The sequence below is a fragment of the Spea bombifrons genome, chromosome 4 (assembly GCF_027358695.1).
Source record: "Spea bombifrons isolate aSpeBom1 chromosome 4, aSpeBom1.2.pri, whole genome shotgun sequence".
Classification (NCBI taxonomy): Eukaryota; Metazoa; Chordata; class Amphibia; order Anura; family Pelobatidae; genus Spea; species Spea bombifrons.
Genome location: NC_071090.1, coordinates 106,332,776 through 106,354,432, shown reverse-complemented (window position 1 = coordinate 106,354,432; position 21,657 = coordinate 106,332,776). Strand labels below are relative to the sequence as shown.

The window sequence follows — 21,657 nt, the reverse complement described above, 5'->3', positions numbered from 1 at the left end:
TGTGTCTCCCTCCATCCATGCAGACTGACCCAGTATGCTGTAAACGGATTTAGTGCCATTCCTGCATGCTGGATCAGCGTGACAGACCATCCGATCGCTCTTCGTGCCGCTAACCGCCGGTGTTAGCTGAGGCTGGTGGCTTTTAAAGGGGGTAGTCGCAGGGGTCGGCCCTAGTGTGGCGGGCCCGGTTGCAACCCCTGTACTGACCTGTGGACAAACCCCCGCACAATCTATCCAACATCAGGCCTCACTGCTACCCTTATTTACAGGCCTCAGTCTGCTCTACGTTACAAAGAGAGAAAACGTTTCAGCTCCTTGACTTCACTGCACATTATAAAAGTCCAACCCCAGTGCGCTTCCGCTGCAAGAAAACCTCGCCTGGACCTGTATAATGTATAGTTAAATACAAAGTATCATAACCCGGTTAATTACACATTATACAGGAAACCATCAGCATTTGCTCCCTTTAGTGAATGAACCCCTCTCTGTTTGTTATTTCTCAATGAATGCCATTGCTAAGGCCAGCCCTGAGTATGAACACTTACAAGTCATGATATTACATATTCACACGCACACACACGCATGCACACGCACGCACACGCACACACACACACACACGTGTCTCACTTGAGATTAGACAGCTCCGAGATCAGTCCCTGCATCGTGGACGAGGCATCTTCATCTTTTACCTCTTCGTCTCTGCGGGAATCAGAAATTCAGCGTTAAAGCGGAGGACGATGGCAAAAAGTGGCCCCCTGGCCCATCCAATCTGCGCAGCAAAACCACAGACTTTAGTCGGCCCTTGTTTTTGTCTATCCTACGGAGGCTTAAATCTCCTCATTGTATTTCATACGGCGACCCCGGCTCTTTAAATGACAGACGGCTGGCCGCTGGAGTGGGCGAGTATGAAGTAACTATGGAGTATCTATGGAATATGGTGCCCGATGGTCCCCCAACACCCCAAAAAGAGGGACACGTTTGTTTTAGGGGTGCGGTTAGAGGCGTGGCCGGGGCTTTTTATGATACTTTTATGATGGCTTATTGATTGACAGGCATTTAGAAGAGTAATGTTTATTGTTCAAAACAGTTTTCCCAAAAGGGCGTAACCATGGAAACATAGAACTTGACCGCAGATTAGGACCATTTGTCCCGTCTAGCCTGCCCGTTTATCCTTCTGTAAAGACTCGGACCTTAATCAGTCGTTGGTCTTATATGCCTATCCCATGCATGTTTAAATTCCCTCACTGTATTAGCCTCGACTGCCTCTGTTGGGTGGCTGCTCCACGTATCCACTTCCCTCCAAGTAAAGCAAAGCCTCCTTACATTACGTCTAAGCCTCTAACCCTCTAGTCTTAGATGTAGTGGGAAAAGTATCCCCCCTGTTGGCGCCCGCCGCGCAGAGTCGCGGTATCTCGTTGTGTATCTGCGTCGTGTCACCTCTCATCATGCCAACTTTCCAGGGACTGGCAGCTCCGTGCCGCTTCTCATGAGACATCGTTAGCGCGCCCTGCCCCGGTATCTATGATCTCCGGAATACAAACATGTCTGTAGAGGCGGCTGCTAATGACCGTGAGTCACACTCACTTCAGTACACTCACTGATGAACTTTATGGCATTAACCCTTTCCTATACAAGTGGGTGATAACACCCCCGAGCACAGCTTACTAACCCACGCTGGCACAGAAAGCCATAATAACGTGTATAGCATTATACATTGGATCTTTGCGCTGGACTGCTTGCACTAGGACAATTGTAATCGCAAAAATGTATTTCCGCCCCGGTAACGTCCGTGATATCCATTAAACTCGAGTTACTGTTCCCGCTGCTGGGGGGTCTCCATGGAGGGAGGATGCTGCATTTAACTACATGGTGCAGCTGGAATATAAGTCACCAAATGCAGAAATAGCCCCCTTTGTACGCGGACCCCCAACAAACATTTTTTTTAAATATTTTATATTATCTTTACTCACGTTGCAGGGCCGGATGACGGGGGACAAGGCTTCGGAAGGGACACGGTGGGCGCAGGCTGGGTCATTTCTTCTGTGCCGTGTGCTGAGACCACGCGTTTAAAAGCCATGATGTCATCGACTGTCTGTGAAAACATAATCATAAAGACACTTATACTTAATGCAGAGTATAGGGTTTCCATAACCATGTGACTGTGTTGGCTTTGTCTGAAGAAGGAACTCTGAAGTCCTGAAAGGTTATGGGACTCAATATTTTTTTTGACTATGGGTCCGATACCTTCCTCCTAACAGATTGTAAGCTCCCGAGGGCAGGGCCCTCTTCTGCGCCTGCACCGGTACGTCTGATGCCCGTTCGTATTGCCGCTCGCTTTGTATATCTGATCCGTTTCTAACCTCATTGGCAATTTTGTATTCCGCGCTGCGGGATCTTAGTAGAGCGGCGTTACGTAATCATTTATTTAGAAAACATTTTTTAACAGGAAGAATCGTTTGAGATTCCGCAAATATGTCATAAGAAATAATGCCAATAAAATAAATTAAGATTAAATTGATACAAAGTCAACAACTGTTATATCACCATAGCAACCAAAGGAATATATAATGTGTATAATGAACAGTTCCTGGTCATTCGATGGGATATAAATATTTAGTCTTTATCAGCCCATGGAGATGTATACGGTATATACGGTAAATATATATATATAAACACCCAAGAAAGAAAGAAAGACATTTGAAGCCAAAATGATAGATTTTTCTGACTGCAAAAACATAGAAAGCCCTGATAATGTGCCGATAAACCGAGACCCACATAAAATCCTCCGACCTGCGCATGATTCATGGCTGCCGGATTCACACGTTGACATTCGCTCTCCCCCCCTTCCCGCTCTCCACATATCTTTGCTGTCTATAGGACTGAAGCCTGACTATTTATGACCCTCCTAAGTGTTCTGTCTCCGTGTATTATTGTCGTTTTAACCCCTTGTTTTCAGCACCACCCCAAGTATCGAGGCATTCACTCGTGAGACTTAACCTCTGTGCTTTACTTTGCTGGTCAGAAATGCTGAAGAAGACAAACCAAGACATTCTGGGCAACGCTGCTCTTCCAGCTTTGTGGGGACAGTTTGGGGAAGAACCTTTTCTATTCCAGCGAGAAAGCGCCCGGCGCACAAAGCAAGCTCCATAAAGACACGGCTGGATGAGTTTGGGGAGGAAGAACTTGACCGCCGCACAGAGTCCTGACCTCAACCCCATCCAACACCTTTGGGATGAACTGTAATGGAGATTGAGAGCCGGGCGAGACGCCCAACATCAGCCCCTGACGTCACAGACGCTCTACTGGATGAACGGACAAAAATCGCACAGAAACCCCCAAAATCCTGAGGAAATCCTTCCCAGAAGAGTGGAAGCCGTTATATCTGCGAAGGGGGCCAACTTCATATGAATGTCTATGGTGTTTAGAATGTGATGTCATCAAAGTCCCTGTTCATGTAATGGGCAGGCGTCCCAATACTTTTGTCCACATAGTGTATATTTGTGTGTAGCCGGATAAACGGGACGAGTGATCTGCTTTTCCTGATAAGTCTAGACTATAAATCATAGGATTTATCTAGCGCTGTCCTGCTGGGGCTTGTTTGCCTTTTTAACAAGATGTGCAGCGACCCTGAAGAGAGGGGGGGGTAAGAGAGGTCACATTTTATAGTTCTATGTACACTAAATAACTCTAAAATTGTGTTTTAAAGTGATATATATATATATATATACGGTATATATATATATATATACATAAATAAAAAGCCCCCTTGAATGGAAAAGTCCCTTATGTGTGTGGCACAGCCAGCTCAACTTTCTTTTCTCAGGCTCTGCATTATTCCTCCCCATGAAGTTATCTCTCCACTATTAAAAGACGACTCCCACCGCAGTTTTCCATTGGAAACTCTAAATCATTGAACATGATTTGTTTCACTGATCCCAAAAAAACAACATTTAAACCCCCCCCCTAAAATGCCCAGAGATAAAGAAGGCTTTAAGCCCAGGGCTGCTGATTGATTTCATTAAGAACATTTTGGTTACGGATTCTATAGATTTATGAAAAGAGACAACATGCTGCTTTAAGAAAAAAAATCCACCTAATACTTATTTTAGTAGCAGGTGACCCCCACTTTTTAAAGGATAGCAGCCAAGGTGGCATTTGCCAGCCGGCCCTCGGCTTTGTGCTTTACCTGATTTGGTTCATTCAAGCTGTCATCCAGGACCCCTAACATCTGGCTGTCTGGCACGTCAAAGCCGGCCCCCGGTGCTCCTCGGGCTACTAACTTTGAAGTTTGGACCTCTAGGCGTGAGAAGTTGGGGGTCTGAGCATTTAAAGGGCAGCCGTGCGTCGATGCCAAGCGGCCGCCCTTAACCTGGTTTTGATCACCTAGGACAGAAGACGGCTGCTGCCCCGGAGCGTCTTCTCCTTGGACCACCGCGACCGCACACTGAGCGTTTCCTGCTTCCATGGGACCGCTCCGGGGTTCCGGTGGCAGCATTGCCTCTCGCGCTACGGGTCTGTCCTGATCGCCGAACCCCATCTCAGGACCTCGTGGGGTCCGGTGCGATGCGTCACACGGCTGATTTAATTGAGATGCGTTGTCCTCTGATCCGCATCCCAGCGCCGGTAAGCGACCGGCGTGCATCGTTGACGGCGTGATGTCATCTGGTAACCCGGTACGTTGCTGCTGAGGCGTGTCACTTTGTGGCTGGGATATTATGTCATATTGTTGTAACCGGGCATCTTGTTTCTGGGCGCGCTCGTCTCGTCTTTCTTTCTTCATTACCTGGAATATTTCCAGCGGAGACTGAAAGGTGAGTTCTGGTAACGGAGGATCACGCGGTCGTAGAACAGGCCCCTGTGGTGGATCCGTGTTGGCGTTTAGTTGGGATTGTGTTACACGAATCCCTGCAGAACACCCCGATGTCTCGGTCTCGGGTACACCTTGAATGCCACTCGGCCCCCAGACATCGCTGATCTGCTCACCGCCGGTGCTCATCGCGTCTTCTGCGTTTGACGGCCATACCTCGGTGAGCACTAACCAGCCGTCCGGCAGAACCTGTCCCTGACAGTCCCTTTTATCTCGGCCCAAGTCTTCAGGACTCATTGGAGCTTGCGAAGCCTTGAAGACAGGTGTATCAGGGGTGTTCTGCTGCCCGGGTTCACTCTCCTTCGGTTCTGGTGACGTCACTTGGAGGGGCTTCATACCGCAGTTGCCCTCGGGGCAGACAGACCTTGCTTGTTCTGCGGCAGGTGTCTGGATAAAGTTACCTCCCGCTTTCTCTTGAAGGACTCTGCAATCTTCACAGCCGTGGGGTGCGATGAGCTGTGCGACGGGTACCTGAGGACATGGATCTAGCTCAATTTGCTGACACTGAGACGTCTCGGGCATCTTTAAAAAAAACAAAACAAGAAATAACTTAACAAATGTATCAAAATGAAAATCTCCACAACGGGAAAGTCACGCTGATTGAGCCTTATTGTTAGAAACATAGCATTTAAGGGACGATAAGACCCTATAAGTCTCCCTGTCAGCCCCTTGGTCTTGTCTAAGCCTCAGGAGCCGTATCCCTATCCCTCCATTTTAAAATTCCCTTACTGTACTAGCCTCTACATCTTCTCCTGTGAGGCTGTTCCATTGATCTACCACCCCTTCAGTAAAGTAAAACCTTCCTGACATTGCATGTTTGAGGTTTGCTGGCTGTGATTCTTTTTATTAGTGGACATAAAGCTGTTTACCGTATCATAGATTGCAAGCGCCTACTGTCACTTATTTTCTATAGGTGTAAAAACACAGTAATTGCTGGCAGAACCATTTATATTTGCCGCAGATTTTTCAGGGTAGACATCTGTTTGAATTCGTATCAATAAGGTGTATAGACACAGACTCATTGCTAGCGTTGACCTCATGCAGCCGCCAGTCAGAAGCCCGGCGGACCGGCACACCTGTGACCTCCTCATCTGGGCGACGGCTTCGGGTGAGATGCTCTGCAGGGACGCCTCTGTCGGCAGGACGGCTTCCTGCGTAGTATTCTGCCCCGATGGGCTCCGCTCCACACCGCGTGCCGGCGAAGTGTTCCGCAAAGCTGCGTCTGACTGCGGGACACTCCTTTCCGTAGTTAAGGAAATATTCTTCTTTTGGGCTCTGCGATCTGAGATTGGACATATCGGTTACTGGAGCGGAAGGAATCAGGGCGGGTAGAAATTTAAGAAGCACTCATGGCGGGTAGGTATAAGAGATATTCTAGAACATCGGCAGTACGCGCTATACAGAACCCACATGGGAAAGGCGAAGCAAGCATCAGATGGGCGCCTCCACTTGTCTTGTGGTCTCTTCATCTGGTATATGCTTGGGCCAGCTTGACCACCATTACTGCCCACCCGCCAACCCAATGCAACGGATTACATATTATTTCTCTCTAAAATGCTGTAATTTAAGTCCCCCCCTCACTTTATCTCAGGCGTGCCCTCTTGCGCCTAGAACCCCACGGATGAGGTCTATGAAAGCCGAAACGCACGTCTGAGGGTTTTGGTTCCCTCGTTCAGGGGAATTTGCCGCACCTTTTGGTTCTGGACTACCCCCGTGGCGGGATCAGACTGACGCGTTGATAAGAGATTTTTTCCTCTGTAATGGCACAAGAGAGCTAAAACCTGAGATACTCCCAAGCGGGACGCACCGCAGGACAGGCTACGAAGCGGCCGTCTGTTCTTGATGAGTATCTCAGACTTGTTTTGTTTGGTATTTCACACGCACAACGCCATTTTTTTTTTATATTACAGATGCTGCCCTAAAAAATAAATGGACGGATAAAGCGCTACTTGTTTAACCGAGAAGCCCGGGTCATTGAAGCAGCCGCAACTTGTTTCACTGATCCCAGGAGAACAAGCCCCATGCCGTCCTGTACCGGGGAGGAATTCTCGCACTGGTTAAGAAATAAGAGTCATTTGGATTATGAATCCAATAAGTAAAGTTATGTCCATATAAGTGAAATGCATTTTCCCCATAAAGAGTTAAAAGTGCTGATCTCCATCGAGAAACGGCCGAATGGACTTAACAGACTCTAAGATGCGCCCTCACTTGTTTTCTTCTTTCTCTTCATCCTAGAATAAAAAATAAGTATTAAAAAAAAAACATCTTAGCGGTGGCATTACGCTTAGACAAATCATTACTGGAGCACTGCGGCATGCAAAAGCTGCCAACAGTCTCAAATTTGTTTTGAAAGTCCCGTCAACCATGGTATGTCCTGAATTTCATCTGCCCTGGCTATAAAGGGCTGCCCAAATCTGGCAACGTGAAGTCTAACCAGCGATGAATGGAACGCGATGAAGCACGTGTGATTTGGGCACGGCTACGCGCGCCAAAGCCGGTGGGTACGGGACGCTCAGGAATAAACCTCAGCAGATCCATCGCTTCATTCCTTCCATTGAAGGTTTAATCGAATAAAAAGAGCATTTCTAGTTTCTATGGAAGAACTCGCTGCTTGCTTTTGTGTCACATGACAAACATCGGCTGAAAAATTATGACTTCAGACAAAATCTGACGATTAAAGAATTATGCATTAGAATGGTGTAATGCTGCGTTTACACAGAAAGGTTTTACATTTAGCAGCAACGCCTTTCAGATCGCCGATTTCCTTGGGAAGTTTGGGGGGGGGGGTATGTGTCCGTGACACAATGTATCCGGCACTCACACCACGAGAACAGAGTTGCCCCCCCCCCCTCCCGATCTGCTGCCCCGGTCCAGAATGCGTTACCCGCTTTAATTTATACTGACGATGCTGCTACACCTGCTGTCTGCTTATGAATTCCTACAGCTTTTAATCTCCACTACCTTTCCTCTCTCGTTTATAAAAATCTCCAGGCATCATCCTTACCCGGCCCCCGTTTACATTTCTGGTCTCCTCCACTGTAACCATTATCTCTTTCTTACACATTTATATTGCTCCTTCGTTACTTTCTTTTCCTGCTCTCAGCAGTCTCTTTGCTCCTACAAGTCCCCTTTCCACCTTCTTTTGGTCTCTCTCTCTTCTGCTCTTAGCAGCCAGGATATTCCTTCTGCCCCCTCTGCCGCTTAACCTACCAGAAACCTCAAAAGTCCTATCTGATATACAAATGATTTAATACTAGACCCAATGGGGGAAACAGAGCGTACGCTCCTTCCGAAACTAGAGACCACCCTCAACCTACTCACATTTTTTACAATTCCGGGTATCTCTTTTTCCAATAAATTATCCGCCTCTCTCTTTTTTTGTGTACCCCACGGCTCATTTCTAGGACCCTTTGGCTTACAACCCGGACGCCAACGGCACGCAGCTCTACCTCTCCTCCCCTGCGTGAACGTGTCTCTCTAACCGCCGTACGTCTTTCTAATTGAATGTCTGATTCCGAATAAACAATCTTATCTCCTCTCCGTCCATCACTAACATCTCATCCACATTCCTCCTCATCATCATCGCTGCCCCATCCGCTTACCGACTGAGATGGCGCTATATATATATATATAAATGTAATAATGGGAATGGCAAAGCCTGCCGCTTCACTGTGCGTCTATAATACGCGATATATAAATAATCCAAGACTACGAAGATCTCAAGCACAATATATTATAGCTTCACATTAAATAATGGGAAAACCCTTTAATTTATTCCCCTTATATATTATTTATTGTTTTATATAGCACCATTACATTCCATAGTGCTGTACAATATATGGGCTTTCACACCCCGCTCTCCCTTATCATTACTTAGAAGATATTGTCATTATTCTATAGAAGGCAGCTAACATCCAAATGAATCACGCATGTAACGGTACATGCTCAAAAGATCCATGTAGAAATCTTACGGATTTTTCTGGAATTCGCCATCGTGATCTAAGGCCACAATCTTCCCCTTAAAACCTGCCGCTCTGGTTTATTATTATTAATTGTTCTATATGGCGCCACCATACACTGAAGCGCTGTACAATGGGATTTGGTGGAACTTGTGCCAAAAGGCAGGTGATTCATATTATTTAATCATGTATGGATATTCTTCTTCTCTATTATAGCCTATGTCCATTCCTTTTAGTATTACTTATTGTTTTACATAGCGCCATTATATTCCGTAGAGCAGTACAACGAGCAATATGAATTTATTTGGTGCAAAGATAAAAAAAATACCGGATTTCGGAAAACGTATACGTCATAAAAAGCAATACCTAGTTCCTATTAACTAGAAATGCGAACAGAGCCGATATCCAAATAAACCATCCCGTTTCCCATAGCAACGTTCACCCCTCGTTCTTAAATTCCCCTCATGACCCGCCACTTGCACCAGCAACAGCCTCACACTGCACTCACTGACTGGCTGAAACGAAGACTTTTCTTCCCGCCCAAACTAGCTACCTGGCTGCTCGGTGACGTAAGAGCGCGGAGCCGGAAAGCGCGGGTGGGTCTGGGAGTTGTAGTGCGCTGTGCTGCGAGTCACGTGACCCATCATCGCAGATGCGGAAGTAGCTGGTGTCAGGAGAAGACCCTTCTGTCAAGGGAATTAACTGCTGGTGTTTACCGTCAGCTCAGGAAGATGAGCGGACGGAGAGAAGCCCGGGGCGGAGGGAAAGGCACTGCTCCTAAAGGGGTGAGAGTACTCGGATACTCACGGACACCATGCAATATACATACATACATACACATATGTATATAACATTAAGTGAAATTATTTTAATGTAAAATGTAGGGAAGGTCTATATGTCTTTATATATATAGTATAATTGTTTTTTATGTATATATATATATATATAAATAATGTGTGTGTAATATTGTAATGTGTATATATATTATTTATGTCTACCTGTCCAGTCTATTACAGGTATCGCATATTTCTATTTAATCTATAGAAATGTTGTGGTCGCCATGCTGACGTTGTTGTTGTAAAAGCTTAGTTGCAGTAACCCTTTAAGTGCTGGAATATACCTGGGCTACTCTTTTAAAGGGTTAAACATGTCTGCGCGTGTTGCCGGTTTTGCGCACACGTCTCGGTAAAGCCACGAATGTTTTTTTCCCCCGAGTCGCGGTTCGTCAGGCCTGTCCGGTCGCAGAGCGAGACTCTTAATTCCCTGATCTTCCGCTGACATGGTATTAAAGGGAACGGTGGGGGGAGGGGGGTGTTTATAGCTTTTAGAGTAAAGTAGCCAGAAATGTCCGCCTGTGACCTGTACTTTTTTCCGCCGTGTTAGCCTCATGGAAGCCGAGATCTGTCTCAGAATGTCAGGGCCTGCAATATATTATAAATTTTCAGGATAAAATGTCTGCATGCCAACTGTCACGATTTTCACAGGGCAGTCCTGACCGTTTGGGTCCCTGGCAGTGGGGGGATCACCTGATCTCTCTTGACCTCCCAGAAACCTGGAGCATCAATGGTGGTCCGTGCTGCAGCTTACTCTGCTGCAGCCACCTTGTGACACTTTAGCTGAGCGTCGCAAGGTGACTTCCTGTAAGGTGAGTGGGTGGCTCCACTTCTGAAGTTTGCTCCTCCCACTCTAGCCACACCTCCAACACAGGTATCGCGACTTGGACCCCAGAAATGATGGGGGGGTATGTTATTCTTCTCACCTCTGCTTGAGGTAACATGAAGATTCCTTAAACCAATAGGGCAGCGGTTAATTTGTGGGGAGGAATAATCTTACAGATACATAAAAAAAACAAGCTAAGATTCCTTTTTCCCCATAGTAAAAGCGCGCTGTCGGGGGGACGACCGCGCAGTCTGTACGCTGTCGCGGGGGAACCGCGCAGTCTGTACGCTGTCGGGGGGGACGGACCGCGCAGTCTGTACGCTGTCAGGGGGGGACTGCGCAGTCTGTATGCTGTCGGGGGGGGTCGCAGTCTGTATGCTGTCGGGGGGGGTCGCAGTCTGTACGCTGTCGGGGGGGCGGACCGCGCAGTCTGTACGCTGTCGGGGGGGACGGACCGTGCAGTCTGTACGTTGTCGGGGGGGGCGGACCGCGCAGTCTGTACGCTGTCGGGGGGGGGTCGCATTCTGTACGCTGTCAGGGGGGGCCGCGCTGTCTGTTCGCTGTCCGACGTCCCGATTCACCGGGGGTAGAAGATGGTAAGTATGTAATCAGACCATAGAAATCAATAAGTAATAAGGTGTTAATCATCCTGAGGGACCCGCTGGCCGTTTAAGGTCTGTGGGGAAAGGGACTTCATTAACACTGCCGTAAAGAGACAGCTCAGTGTGGTGCTTGAGCTTGGAATGTAACCAGAATAAAATGTATCCGTTATAAAAAGGGCATCGGTTGTCGCAGCACGGGGGCCATTGGTTTCGCTTTGTTCTCTTGCCCGGTTGCGGTGTAATGTCGGTAAGCGCCTGTTGCGTCACTGTGTGGGGGTTTTGCTTCTCTCACAATGTTGCCGAACCTGTTTGAACGAAAGCAAAATATTGCGGAGCCGGCGATGCGTAATCTTCACAGGGACTGTGTGACTCAGAAATCCCAAAATAGCCCCACAGAAAATTTTTACTGGGTTTACGTAAAACAAAAAAGTTTTATCACCATGGCAACCAGTGGGATGTTATTGCTTATTGCTCCAGTTGGTAGCTATGGTGATAAGATCAATTTCCAATCTTGGCACTGCCATCTCTTTTATTTGTATTATTATCTTTATTATTATTATTATTATTATTTTTACATTTTGAGTATATAGATGGTATATAGCAGCAGAAATTCTAAATGTTCGTCACTGCTAAGTAAACATCTAGTGTAGCTGAAGCCCCCCGTGACGCGTTTCTCCTCAGGCACCGTTCCTCTTGGATGGATTCCTTGGAAACGGAGATTCGGGAGATGAAGGAAGTTTGGAGGCCGAGTTGCTGGCTCTGACCGGAGGCCGTCCAGCTGGGGGCAAAGAAAAACCCAAGGGGAAAAGTGAGTGCCCGCTCTACACAAAACTTTATATTGGCGGAGACCCTCACTCACTCGCTCACACTTGACACTCAACGCTTGTCTTTCTTCCCTTCCACCTCCCAAAGCCCCTTTGCCTATGGAGCACATTGAGAAGATGGCAGCCTTGTGCATGCAGGACCTCGATGAGGAGGACGACGAAGATATGGAGGACGACGAGGATCTGCTGGTGAGGCGCGATCGATAGAAACGTGGAGGTGGAACGATGTGAGTAACAGAAGAGAAGGAACCTGATATACGGTCTCGGCCCTTTCTCACTCTGACAGGCGGAGTTGGAGGACGTTCTAGGAGATGAAAAAGAGGAGCAAAGTATTATCTCCAATACTTCTCAGGTATTCCTCGACTCCGACCATTGTTGCCTTCTGTTCTGTATCCTCAAAGTTCTGATTCTTCGTCCCGATCTCCCGGCCCCCCCTTCATGGTTTCTTGTCCGGTTATTCTTCCCTCTCACTCTTCTGGCTCCGCTCACGTCGGTTCATCGCGCCGTTATTCACGCTCGTTTTCTCCCTTTTATATAGACCGTGTCAAAATCCCCCCAGCCCGCGACCTCCTCGGACGGCAGCATGGAGGACACGCTGGTGGAACGGTTAAGCATGTACAAGGAGGCGCTGACTAACGCCAAGCAATCCGGCGAGGGAAGCAAAGTCAGGAGATACGAGAGAGGGGTGAAGGTGAGAGGTGTTTTACTCCGTATGTAAACTTGCCGGTTGTACCCCTTTGTGTCGCTTTTATCTGACTCTCTATATACCAGACTTTGGAGGACCTGCTTCGGTCTGTCAAGAAAGGGAAGTCTGTCTCTCCTGAGGACATCCCTCCTCCAGTGGCTTTGGGGAAGGTCCAGAGTCCTCCTGTCCCGTCGCCTACGCCCCTAGTGTCGCCGGACCCACCGGCAGAGCAGCCCCCGGCAGCTCCTGCGAGCAGACTGCCCCCTCCAGTCCCGGCGCGGACTAACCTTCCTCCTCCTGTTCCTGTAAAGCACCAGAGCCCCCCTCAGCCCCTGATACCGGTGACCTCAAGCTCAGTGGCTGCGCCGAGCCCAGGTAAGGACGGCAAAACGTCTTTGGGCAACGGAATGAGGGAATGCGGGCCTTGACTTGTTTCCATCGAACCGCAGGGTCCGACGAAGACAGGAGGCGAGTCCTCGAGCGCCAGAGAGAGTATAAACTGGCAGCCTTACGCAGCAAGCAACAAGGAGACTCTGACATGGCCAGCAAGTACTACCGCGTCGCTAAGGTGACCGCCAATATCCCCCCCCTTTACCATATGCAGTGGCCCAGGCGTGTGCTAAATCCTCCCCGTCTTCCATAAGACATGAAAAAAGAACGTTTTACTATGTACCCTGAGAATAGAGTCCATCCGGTGGGCTTACGGCCAGAGAGGGTCCGCATGAGTTAGAGAGAGAGAGCTGTACGTGGCTTCCGAGCCTTAACGCGTCATTCGTTTAGTTTTACTAACTTTATGCAGGGGAAAGCTTCCCTTTTAATGGTTTATCTTCTCCTATGATGGGACTGTAGCGTAAAATGCCTTTGTTCCTCTTGCAGTCCCTGGATTCCGTGCTGTCATCGCTGGATTCTGGACAGAAGATGGATCCGCAATCCCTGCCCCCTCCTCCAGGTGAGGCAGAGAGGGGGTTAATTCTCTATACATTGTGCATGGTCAACCACAGCGAGCCTCTTCTCTAAGAGAATGAGATAAAATATTTCAAGTGTGCCGCAAAGTGCTTCTTTATCGGATAAAACCTCTTAATTTTCCCTATTTCTTCAATTCTTTTCCCGTCTCAAATAGATCAGCTGCCCCTCGGCAAGCCCGACCCCCCGAAGTCGCCGGTCAGCCCTACGCCTCCAGCGCCAGCTCCAGTCCCACCCACTGGTAACCTGTGAAATATGACGTGCTAATCCATGCTTTTTTGTGCCGATGTGCTCCTTTTGATCGTTTCAGACCGAATATGAAAATAATTATTACCGAAAGTTCAAGTATCAACGTTTTATGACTGCCTTGGCGTTAGACCTGATCTTTGCCATCGCTTACATGCGCACGGATTACACCTCCAGCAGGTTTATAGGGAATAATTGTGCTTTTTTATATATTTATTTATGCGTTTATTTCGCCCAGGCCCTCCTGCCCCTCCCCGGGACACGCTGGATGCTCTGCAGCAGAGAATGGAGCGTTACCGCAGTGCTGCAGAGCAGGCGAAAAGCAAAGGGGACGATCGCAAGGCTCGCATGCACGAGCGCATCGTGAAGGTAAGATAGGCCGCGGAACGAACGGTTCCGTTCAAAATATGTGAATTCATTCATTTCAGCGACCAATATCCAGGTGATTTACCTCTCTCTTTTTCGGTCTCCTCCTAGCAATATCAGGACGCCCTCCGAAACCACAAAGCCGGGAAGCCGGTCAACCTGGCGGAACTGCCTGTGCCCCCTGGTGAGTATAGACATGTCCTTCTTGGACCATTGGGGGACCTTTTCCCTTTAAACTCTAACAATGGTTGTTTTTTTAATTATTTTATTATTATTATTTCTTTTTTATATGTATATACGTTTAGGCTTTCCTCCAATCCAGGGGTCGGAACCACAGAACCAAGAACAGAGCATCGTAGGCGTGTTGGAGACGGCCATGAAGCTGGCCAACCAGGGAGATGGAGGTGGAAGTGATGATGACAGCGAAGATGAGAAGGGATCGGCGAATAAAATAAAAGTTAGTAAATATATATTTATTCAGCAATTATTTTTGATACTTACCTGCATTTGTGGACTAAAACCCCCGAAGGGGATGCATTGAGAGACGTATTATGGGTACAGCTGATTATTAATGCTGCTTTGCCTTTGTTGTCTCTCTGATCTGCGAGCTGCAGGCATGTTGGATGTCCCCATCAGACTCCATGCGCAGTACCCTGTACCCTGCATTTGGGGTTCTAGATTCCCCGGGGTGGTCTGTGCTTTATACGCCTTCCCCGGGGTGGTCCGGGCGTTACCCCCCCATGGCTTCTGTCGTCGTTGATTTGCCCCTCTTTATCTCTGATTACAGGCTGCTCCTCATTCATTGCCAGCTTCTCAGCCCCAGTCAGCAGCTCAGAAAGTCTCCCCTTCCAAGAGTCCGAAACCCTCCGGCAAAGGTTTGTTTTACTCGATTTATTGCACGGTCCCCTGCCAAATCTTCAGCAGTTTTTCCTCCCCTTTAACTCTCCTGACCTTTCAGACCAGAGCAAACATGAGAGAAAACCAGTTACTTTCATTCTCGCCTTTTTCCCACCTTATTCTGTCCTCGGTCTTCTTACGGTCTCTCCATATCGCCCTCCTCACCTACAACTCATTGTAAAGATTCCGTGAGCGCTTTTGTTCTCTACCCCGACTCTTTGCTGCACGTCTTGTGTAGATGCCCCCCTCGCCCGTCACGGATTACCCCCTTCTTACTATTTTACAGCAGAAAATGGTCTCTTTTTTTTTTTTTGAACGAAACCCGTGTTTTAGGGATTCTTCATGTCCCTTTTTTCCCGCAGCCCAGCAGCAGCTCGAGTTCCTCGAAGGCCGGAAGAAGCAGCTGATGGCCGCGGCCCTTCGATCCAAACAGCATCGGGACCTGGAAGGCGCCAAGATGTTCCTGCGGCAGGCCAAAGGCTTGGAGTCCATGATCGAGGCTGCGCGCGGCGGGCTCCCTGTGGACATCAGCAAGGTAGTAACGGTGCTGAGAATGTGGGGACCCAACCGCTCGGTCATTCTCCTGTAAACGTCTCGTCGGTACAGAGCTAACGGCAGCGGAAACGGCACGTGCCCTATCTGAATGTTTCCCCTTCATTCTTTAACAGAGCTTTACGCCGATCCCTAACTTTATAGAATTCATATACCGTGTCTGTGTTTCTTCCGCTGGGAGTCTGTTTTTTTTTAAACCATGCCATCTAGTACTCCGATTCCTCTTGATTAAAATTGCCCCCCCCTCCCTTGGACTTTATTTAGTCCCTTGACGTGTCTGAATGTCTATAGCATGTCTCCCTTAGCATGTACATATGACGTTTTCGTTCTCGGTATGTCGTCTCGCCCGTCAGGTGCCGTCGGCCCCGGTACGCGAAGAGGATTTCACCCTGCAGAGGAAAGGGGGCGCTTCGTCTCAGAATAGCGAGATGTACCTAAAACTGATGGAGAAGTTAAAGCAGCAGCATGAGGTACGGCGGGGAGGGAGCGGGGCGATATACACAGCAGCAGTTACATGTCCTCGGTGGCCACGCGTGTTACATAGGTCCTGAGAAACTAAGCGCAGATCTGTGAAATGCTACCTTATACCGTTCCATGTATATTATTATAATCGCGTGCTGTCAGATTATATAACGCTGTACATCGCTGCTGTCATTATTATTATTCTTGTGTACCCCAGTAAACCCCCCCCTCCCGGTAGCGCGTTCTAGAGTAATGTTCTAGGCTGCACTTGCCGTTTTGGCTATCACCGCGTCTCTCAATGCCGTCTCTCTCCCTTTTCCCAGATGTGCATGTCGTATTCCCAGCAGTTCACTCACCTCGGGAACATCACGGAGACTGCCAAGTGGGTGCCGATTCTTTCCTTCTCTCCTCGCGTGTGTATCGGGGGTCCGGCGGGCCGCTAGTTAAACCGCCGCTCAGAACGGTCATTGATCCTCAGCTTACTACCTGCTGTGGGACTGTAATTCCTGCGCTATCCTGGGCTATATTATATTTTAATCAGATCTCTCCTCCTCTGGGTGTACTCTCTTGTTTCTGTGCCCCCCATCACTCACACTCGCCCCTCGCTCACACTCTGTTAGGTACGAGAAGCTGGCGGATGAGTGTATGAAGTACATTGATTTACTGAAGCAAGCTCATTCCCGGGGTCTTCCCGTCCCTCGCTATCACCACGAGGAGAGGACCGTGAGCATCGTCAAGTAAGTGTGCACTCCATGCTCCCGAGCGGTCGCTCCAGCGGCGGGAGATCCTTGGCCGTTGTAACGTTTCCTCGTCTGTCCTGCCAGGATATTCCCAGAGCTGAGTAACTCGGACCTGGTCCTGGTCGTGACGAGAGCCGTCAACCTCCCGGTTCCTGCAGGTTAGTCGATCGGTTTATGCGTCGGCCGAGCGTTTCTGTCTCCCGCATCGATCTCCTCTCACAACCTCTGCCGCTTTCAGGGACGTCTCCGCAAGACATGGACACCTTCGTGCGTTTCGAGTTCGGCTACCCCAGCCTGGTAAGACGTGAGCGGGGAATAAATGACATGGGGGGAGAGTAATGGATTCTACAATTGCCAGCAGAGGTGGATGAAATTAAATAATAGTTTAGACTTAAAGATTACATGTATTATTATCATTATTAATATTATTATTATTATTATTATGTCTCTAAAGCCTCATGTGCTGCTAACAGATGAAATAAAAAAATAGTTTAGACTTAAAGATTACATTTATTATCATTATTAATATTATTATTAATATTATTATTATTATTATGTCTCTAAAGCCTCACGTGCCGCTAACAGATGAAATAAAATAATAGTTTTACATAAAAGCTTGAATTTTTAATTATTATTAATATTATTATTGTTATTATGTCTCTTAAGCCTCACGTGCCGCTAACAGATGAAATAAAATAATCGTTTTACATAAAAGCTTGAATTTTTTTAATATTATTATTATTATTTATTTATTTTAGGAGGAAGCTCAGAAAGACAAAACCAGCGTCATTAAGAGCACAAACTCCCCAGGTATGAACCCGTCGGGGTATGTAAATATGTGTATTTTAAGGTAACTAAATGACTTTACGCTAAATATTTTTTCCGAGGCGTTCTGCCACGCTGCAGCACCGACCTATCCCGTTCCCCTCTCGTGATTCCTGCACCAGTTGTGAGAAGAACGACGCGGATTTTTGAAGATCCAAAACAAGCAGCTAATCAGAAGAAGAGAAATAATATTTTTTAACTTCAGAATGCGCTAAATGTGCTGCTTTTGTCTTTTATTTATGTAGATTATCAGCTAGCGGCAGATCACAGGCTTCCAATCTAATCGAATTATCCTAAAAAGCCTTTGAACTCTTTAAAAAGGCAGCTTTAACCCTTTGCTCTCCGCGATTCTCTCTAGTGTATAAGGAGAAGTTTACTTTACAAATTAACCGCAATCACCGAGGTCTGAAGAGAGCGATCCAGGCTAAGGGCATGAAGTTCGAAGTTGTGTTAAAAGGGTGAGTTGAGCGTAAGAAGAGGGAACGGAGGCTGCACGCGGGGTCGGGGGTCGGTGCGGCGTCTCCAAGCGGACACGGCTGGAACCTTTTCTCCCCATTCACTAAAGGGAGAGATAGCAGGAGAGTCGGCAAAGGGAGTTGTGGTTTTATTACAAAGGGCCGACACCAGCAGGTTTCTCCAGAATGGGTGAGGAGACGTTGGAGACCTCTCGCTGATTTCGCTATACATCGTGCGGGGCCAGCCTAGATCCTCTTGCAGCCGAAGCTTATTGTGAATGAGCCTTCATGGTTTGTAGTGATGTTTAGTAGCCATAGGCGCCCCCACAACAAGACGTTGGCGCTGTGTGTTTTTTTTTTTTGGGGGGGGGTAGCATTGGTATGGCCAGGAGATTTTGCCCATTTTTGTGATTTTTAAACATGTATGTCATTGTGCTGCACGCCGTGTCTCCACAGGGGTCTCTTTAAGCAGGACCGCACGCTGGGGACGTCTCATCTGAAGCTGGAGGCTCTGGAGTCTGCCTGTGAGATCCGGGAAATATTGGAGGTAACGGATCCGGCCGCTCTGCTTTCGTTACGGAGGGTCTCTCTGCCTCCCTTCTTCTTAGATATCCAGGGTTTTTTTGTTTTTTTGTCTCCCACAGGTCATGGACGGACGGAAACCCACAGGCGGGAAGCTGGAAGTGTGCGTCCGGGTCCGGGAACCCCTCACGTCGCAGCAGCTGACCAGCAGCACCGAGAAATGGCTGGTTATAGAGCCTTTCACGTTACCGCCGGTAACTACACCCAGCGACATATCAACGCCCTTTATGTCAATTCTACGTGTAACGCTTTTATAACTAAATGCAGCGTTAGAAGCGCGCGTCTTGGTGTTTCTGAATGCCCAGATTCGGAAATCCAGCTCCAAGAGGGTGGGCTGAGCGTCATGGGAGTCTGTGCCACAGGCTACATATCACTCATCTATTCTTCCACAAATTCCTTGCAATATAGGGTGCTTGGCTTAAGATATATATATATATATATATATATAAATGTGTAATATATAGATCTATAAGGAGGTATTTAAATGCTTACGTCCATCATACACCTTGTTACATACATGGAGCAACGCCGTGCCCTGGATCTCTCACTGCATACATCTCCAGTAAGTAGATCATGAGCTCCGTGCTTCTCTCAGCCGCAGGAGCCCAACTAACCCTCAAAAGGGACAAAAGTAAAAAAGGAACCATAAACTATTAAAATGTTTAAAAAGGGCATCCTTGACCCTAAAATGAGAGCCGTGTTTTAGATGGTGAGGCCGTATCGCGCAGTGACGGCTGCTAAGGTACCGCTCTGCTTCTTTCACAGGTCTCTGCTCCGAAACCCAAGCAGCCGACCCCAGTGAAGTCGCCGGTCAGCAGGTGGGTGCGTTCCCGGAGACATCGCTGGCTTTCCCGTTGTTGCGCCGCTCTCTGTCGTTGCTCACTCTCTGTCTCGCTCCCTCTCGTAGTGTCCCCACGCTCTACTGTTTGAGCGTTTTGTCTTACGAGAAGGAGAAGCTGGAGAAGAAGGTGAGTGCGGCTCTCATCCCACCGTCACGCGTTCCTGGGGGCTCCTCTCATGCCTTCTCGCTCATTTTCTGTCCGACTTCGCTTACCCAGGTGCACATGTACAGGCAGCAGCGTCACATGGTTCCTGATGACCTCATCGCTCAGCTCAACGATGTCACACAACGTAGCCAGCAACAGATAATGCAGTTGCGACAGGGGGGGCCATCTATCCGAGCCGGTGAGCCTCACACTGAAGAGCTTGCTAGGTTTTTCTTATTTTTCTCCTCTTTCCTCCTTGTATCTTCCTTTTCTCCACTCCTTCACTTCTCCCTTCTCCGCATCCTTCCCCCCATATCATCCTTCCCCCCATATCATCCTTCCCCCCATATCATTCTTCCCCCCATATCATTCTTCTTTCCCTTCCACTCTTCCCCACATAAGTTTTAATGCACGCCATGATGCTCTGTGCTGCTCCTTTCCCCACATCATTTGCTCTCCCCTCCTCCATTCCTTTTCCTTTATCCCAGACCTTTCACATTTTCTCCCCCTCCTGCTTTCCTAACTTTTCTGGGCTACACTCGTCCCTTTTTTCCCCCTCGCCCTCACCCGCCGCTCTCCTCCGTGGCCAAACTGTTCTTCTCGTATAGTTCTCTGCTTTCTCCCTCCTGCGCAGAGTATGTTCGCCAGCTAAATCGCTACCTGCAGTTTTATGGCGACTCGGCACGCCGCCTCGGACAAGAAGGAAACCGGGTCAGTCTTATTATTATTTATTGTTTTATATAGAGCCATCAAACTCCATAGCGCGATGGGTCAGGAGGGTCCGGCTCAAAGGAGCTTACAATCTATATTTCGTTTGAGTGAAATCCTATTGTACGCGACTCCTAAGAAGGAAGCTTAGTGATTCACGCTGTTTTGGTTTTAATTGTTTTAATCTATTCCTGCTGATGTAATTAAAGTGTATTTACGCCTGAGATCGCACGTCTCATGGCTTTATCTCTTTCCTTTTTCACCCTCTAGGAGGGAGCAAAAGAAGCTTTATACAAGAGAAATCTGGTTAACAATGAGGTGGGTGACGGCTTCCGATAATATCGTTTATAATCATTTCCAGCGATCTTCAGACTCCTCAGAAAGTCCCAAACGGCCCCAAATCTGTCTTATTTTCCAGCTCCAGAGAATGAACCAATGAGAAATTGACTCCCAGCGAAGACTTCTCATAACCCCACGTAGGGGGGAACCCCAGTGCCTTATTGCGCCCAACGTAACCGGACACCCAGCCGAGCGCTGACTCCCATCACTCTCTCTCTCTCCGGCCCTGGAATCTGCTGGACGAGTTACGACAATCAAACCTTTTTTGCACACTTTGAGGCAAAACAATACACTACCAAAGATACCGACGGCGCGCATGGCTGTGTGTGTGTACACGTAACCACGCTAATCATATTCCAGTAACATGCACTATAATCCGTTGCTTTGAGATGCTGCGCGTTGTATGCATGCGCGCACGTGAGCACTTTCCTTTGTGACTTCTTTATGATGCTAATCGTATTGGGGATTTTTGGCTGCTCTGACACTAATTAAAAGAATATTTTCAAAACGTGAGAACGCCATCACTGTTGCTTGCGTGTGTGCATGAATGAATGTGTGTGTGCATGAATGAATGTGTGTGTGCATGAATGAATGTGTGCGTGCATGAATGAATGTGTGTGTGTGTGCATGAATGAATGTGTGTGTGATATGTTCCATGTGATTTTCAGATCCCTTAACACACTAACCCCCCTTTTTGCTTCTTGATCTGTACATGAATTACAGCTTGCAGGGGTCAGACTGATATCAGACCAAACTACCTCAGCTGGGGCAGCTTTGTACATAAAGCCGCGTGTCCTGCACGTCTGCGATGTATAAAGGAATTGTTTTTGATGTATAGAATGAAGGATTTAGAATGTTATGAACTGAAAGGGAAGACGCTACGCAACGCGCGGCGACCCTGGCAGCTCCGTGATAGGAGACTATTTAAAAACTCATTAAA

At 47.9% G+C, this 21,657-nt stretch overlaps 1 protein-coding gene across 1 annotated transcript; it reads left to right on the top strand.

Moving 5' to 3' along the window:
• Positions 1–9,452: 9,452 nt before the first annotated feature.
• On the top strand, positions 9,453–21,225 carry CC2D1A (coiled-coil and C2 domain containing 1A). The gene is made up of 29 exons (XM_053464341.1): positions 9,453–9,611; positions 11,769–11,895; positions 12,000–12,100; positions 12,198–12,263; positions 12,450–12,602; positions 12,683–12,971; positions 13,046–13,164; positions 13,473–13,545; positions 13,717–13,800; positions 14,044–14,174; positions 14,283–14,355; positions 14,477–14,628; positions 14,959–15,046; positions 15,431–15,603; positions 15,974–16,090; positions 16,406–16,464; positions 16,703–16,819; positions 16,907–16,980; positions 17,061–17,119; positions 17,581–17,632; positions 18,006–18,105; positions 18,559–18,649; positions 18,747–18,878; positions 19,450–19,502; positions 19,592–19,652; positions 19,743–19,869; positions 20,305–20,381; positions 20,649–20,696; positions 20,797–21,225. The coding sequence occupies exons 1-29, from the start codon at positions 9,558–9,560 to the stop codon at positions 20,815–20,817; spliced, it is 2,871 nt and encodes a 956-aa protein (XP_053320316.1). The 5' UTR covers positions 9,453–9,557; the 3' UTR covers positions 20,818–21,225.
• Positions 21,226–21,657: the final 432 nt, after the last annotated feature.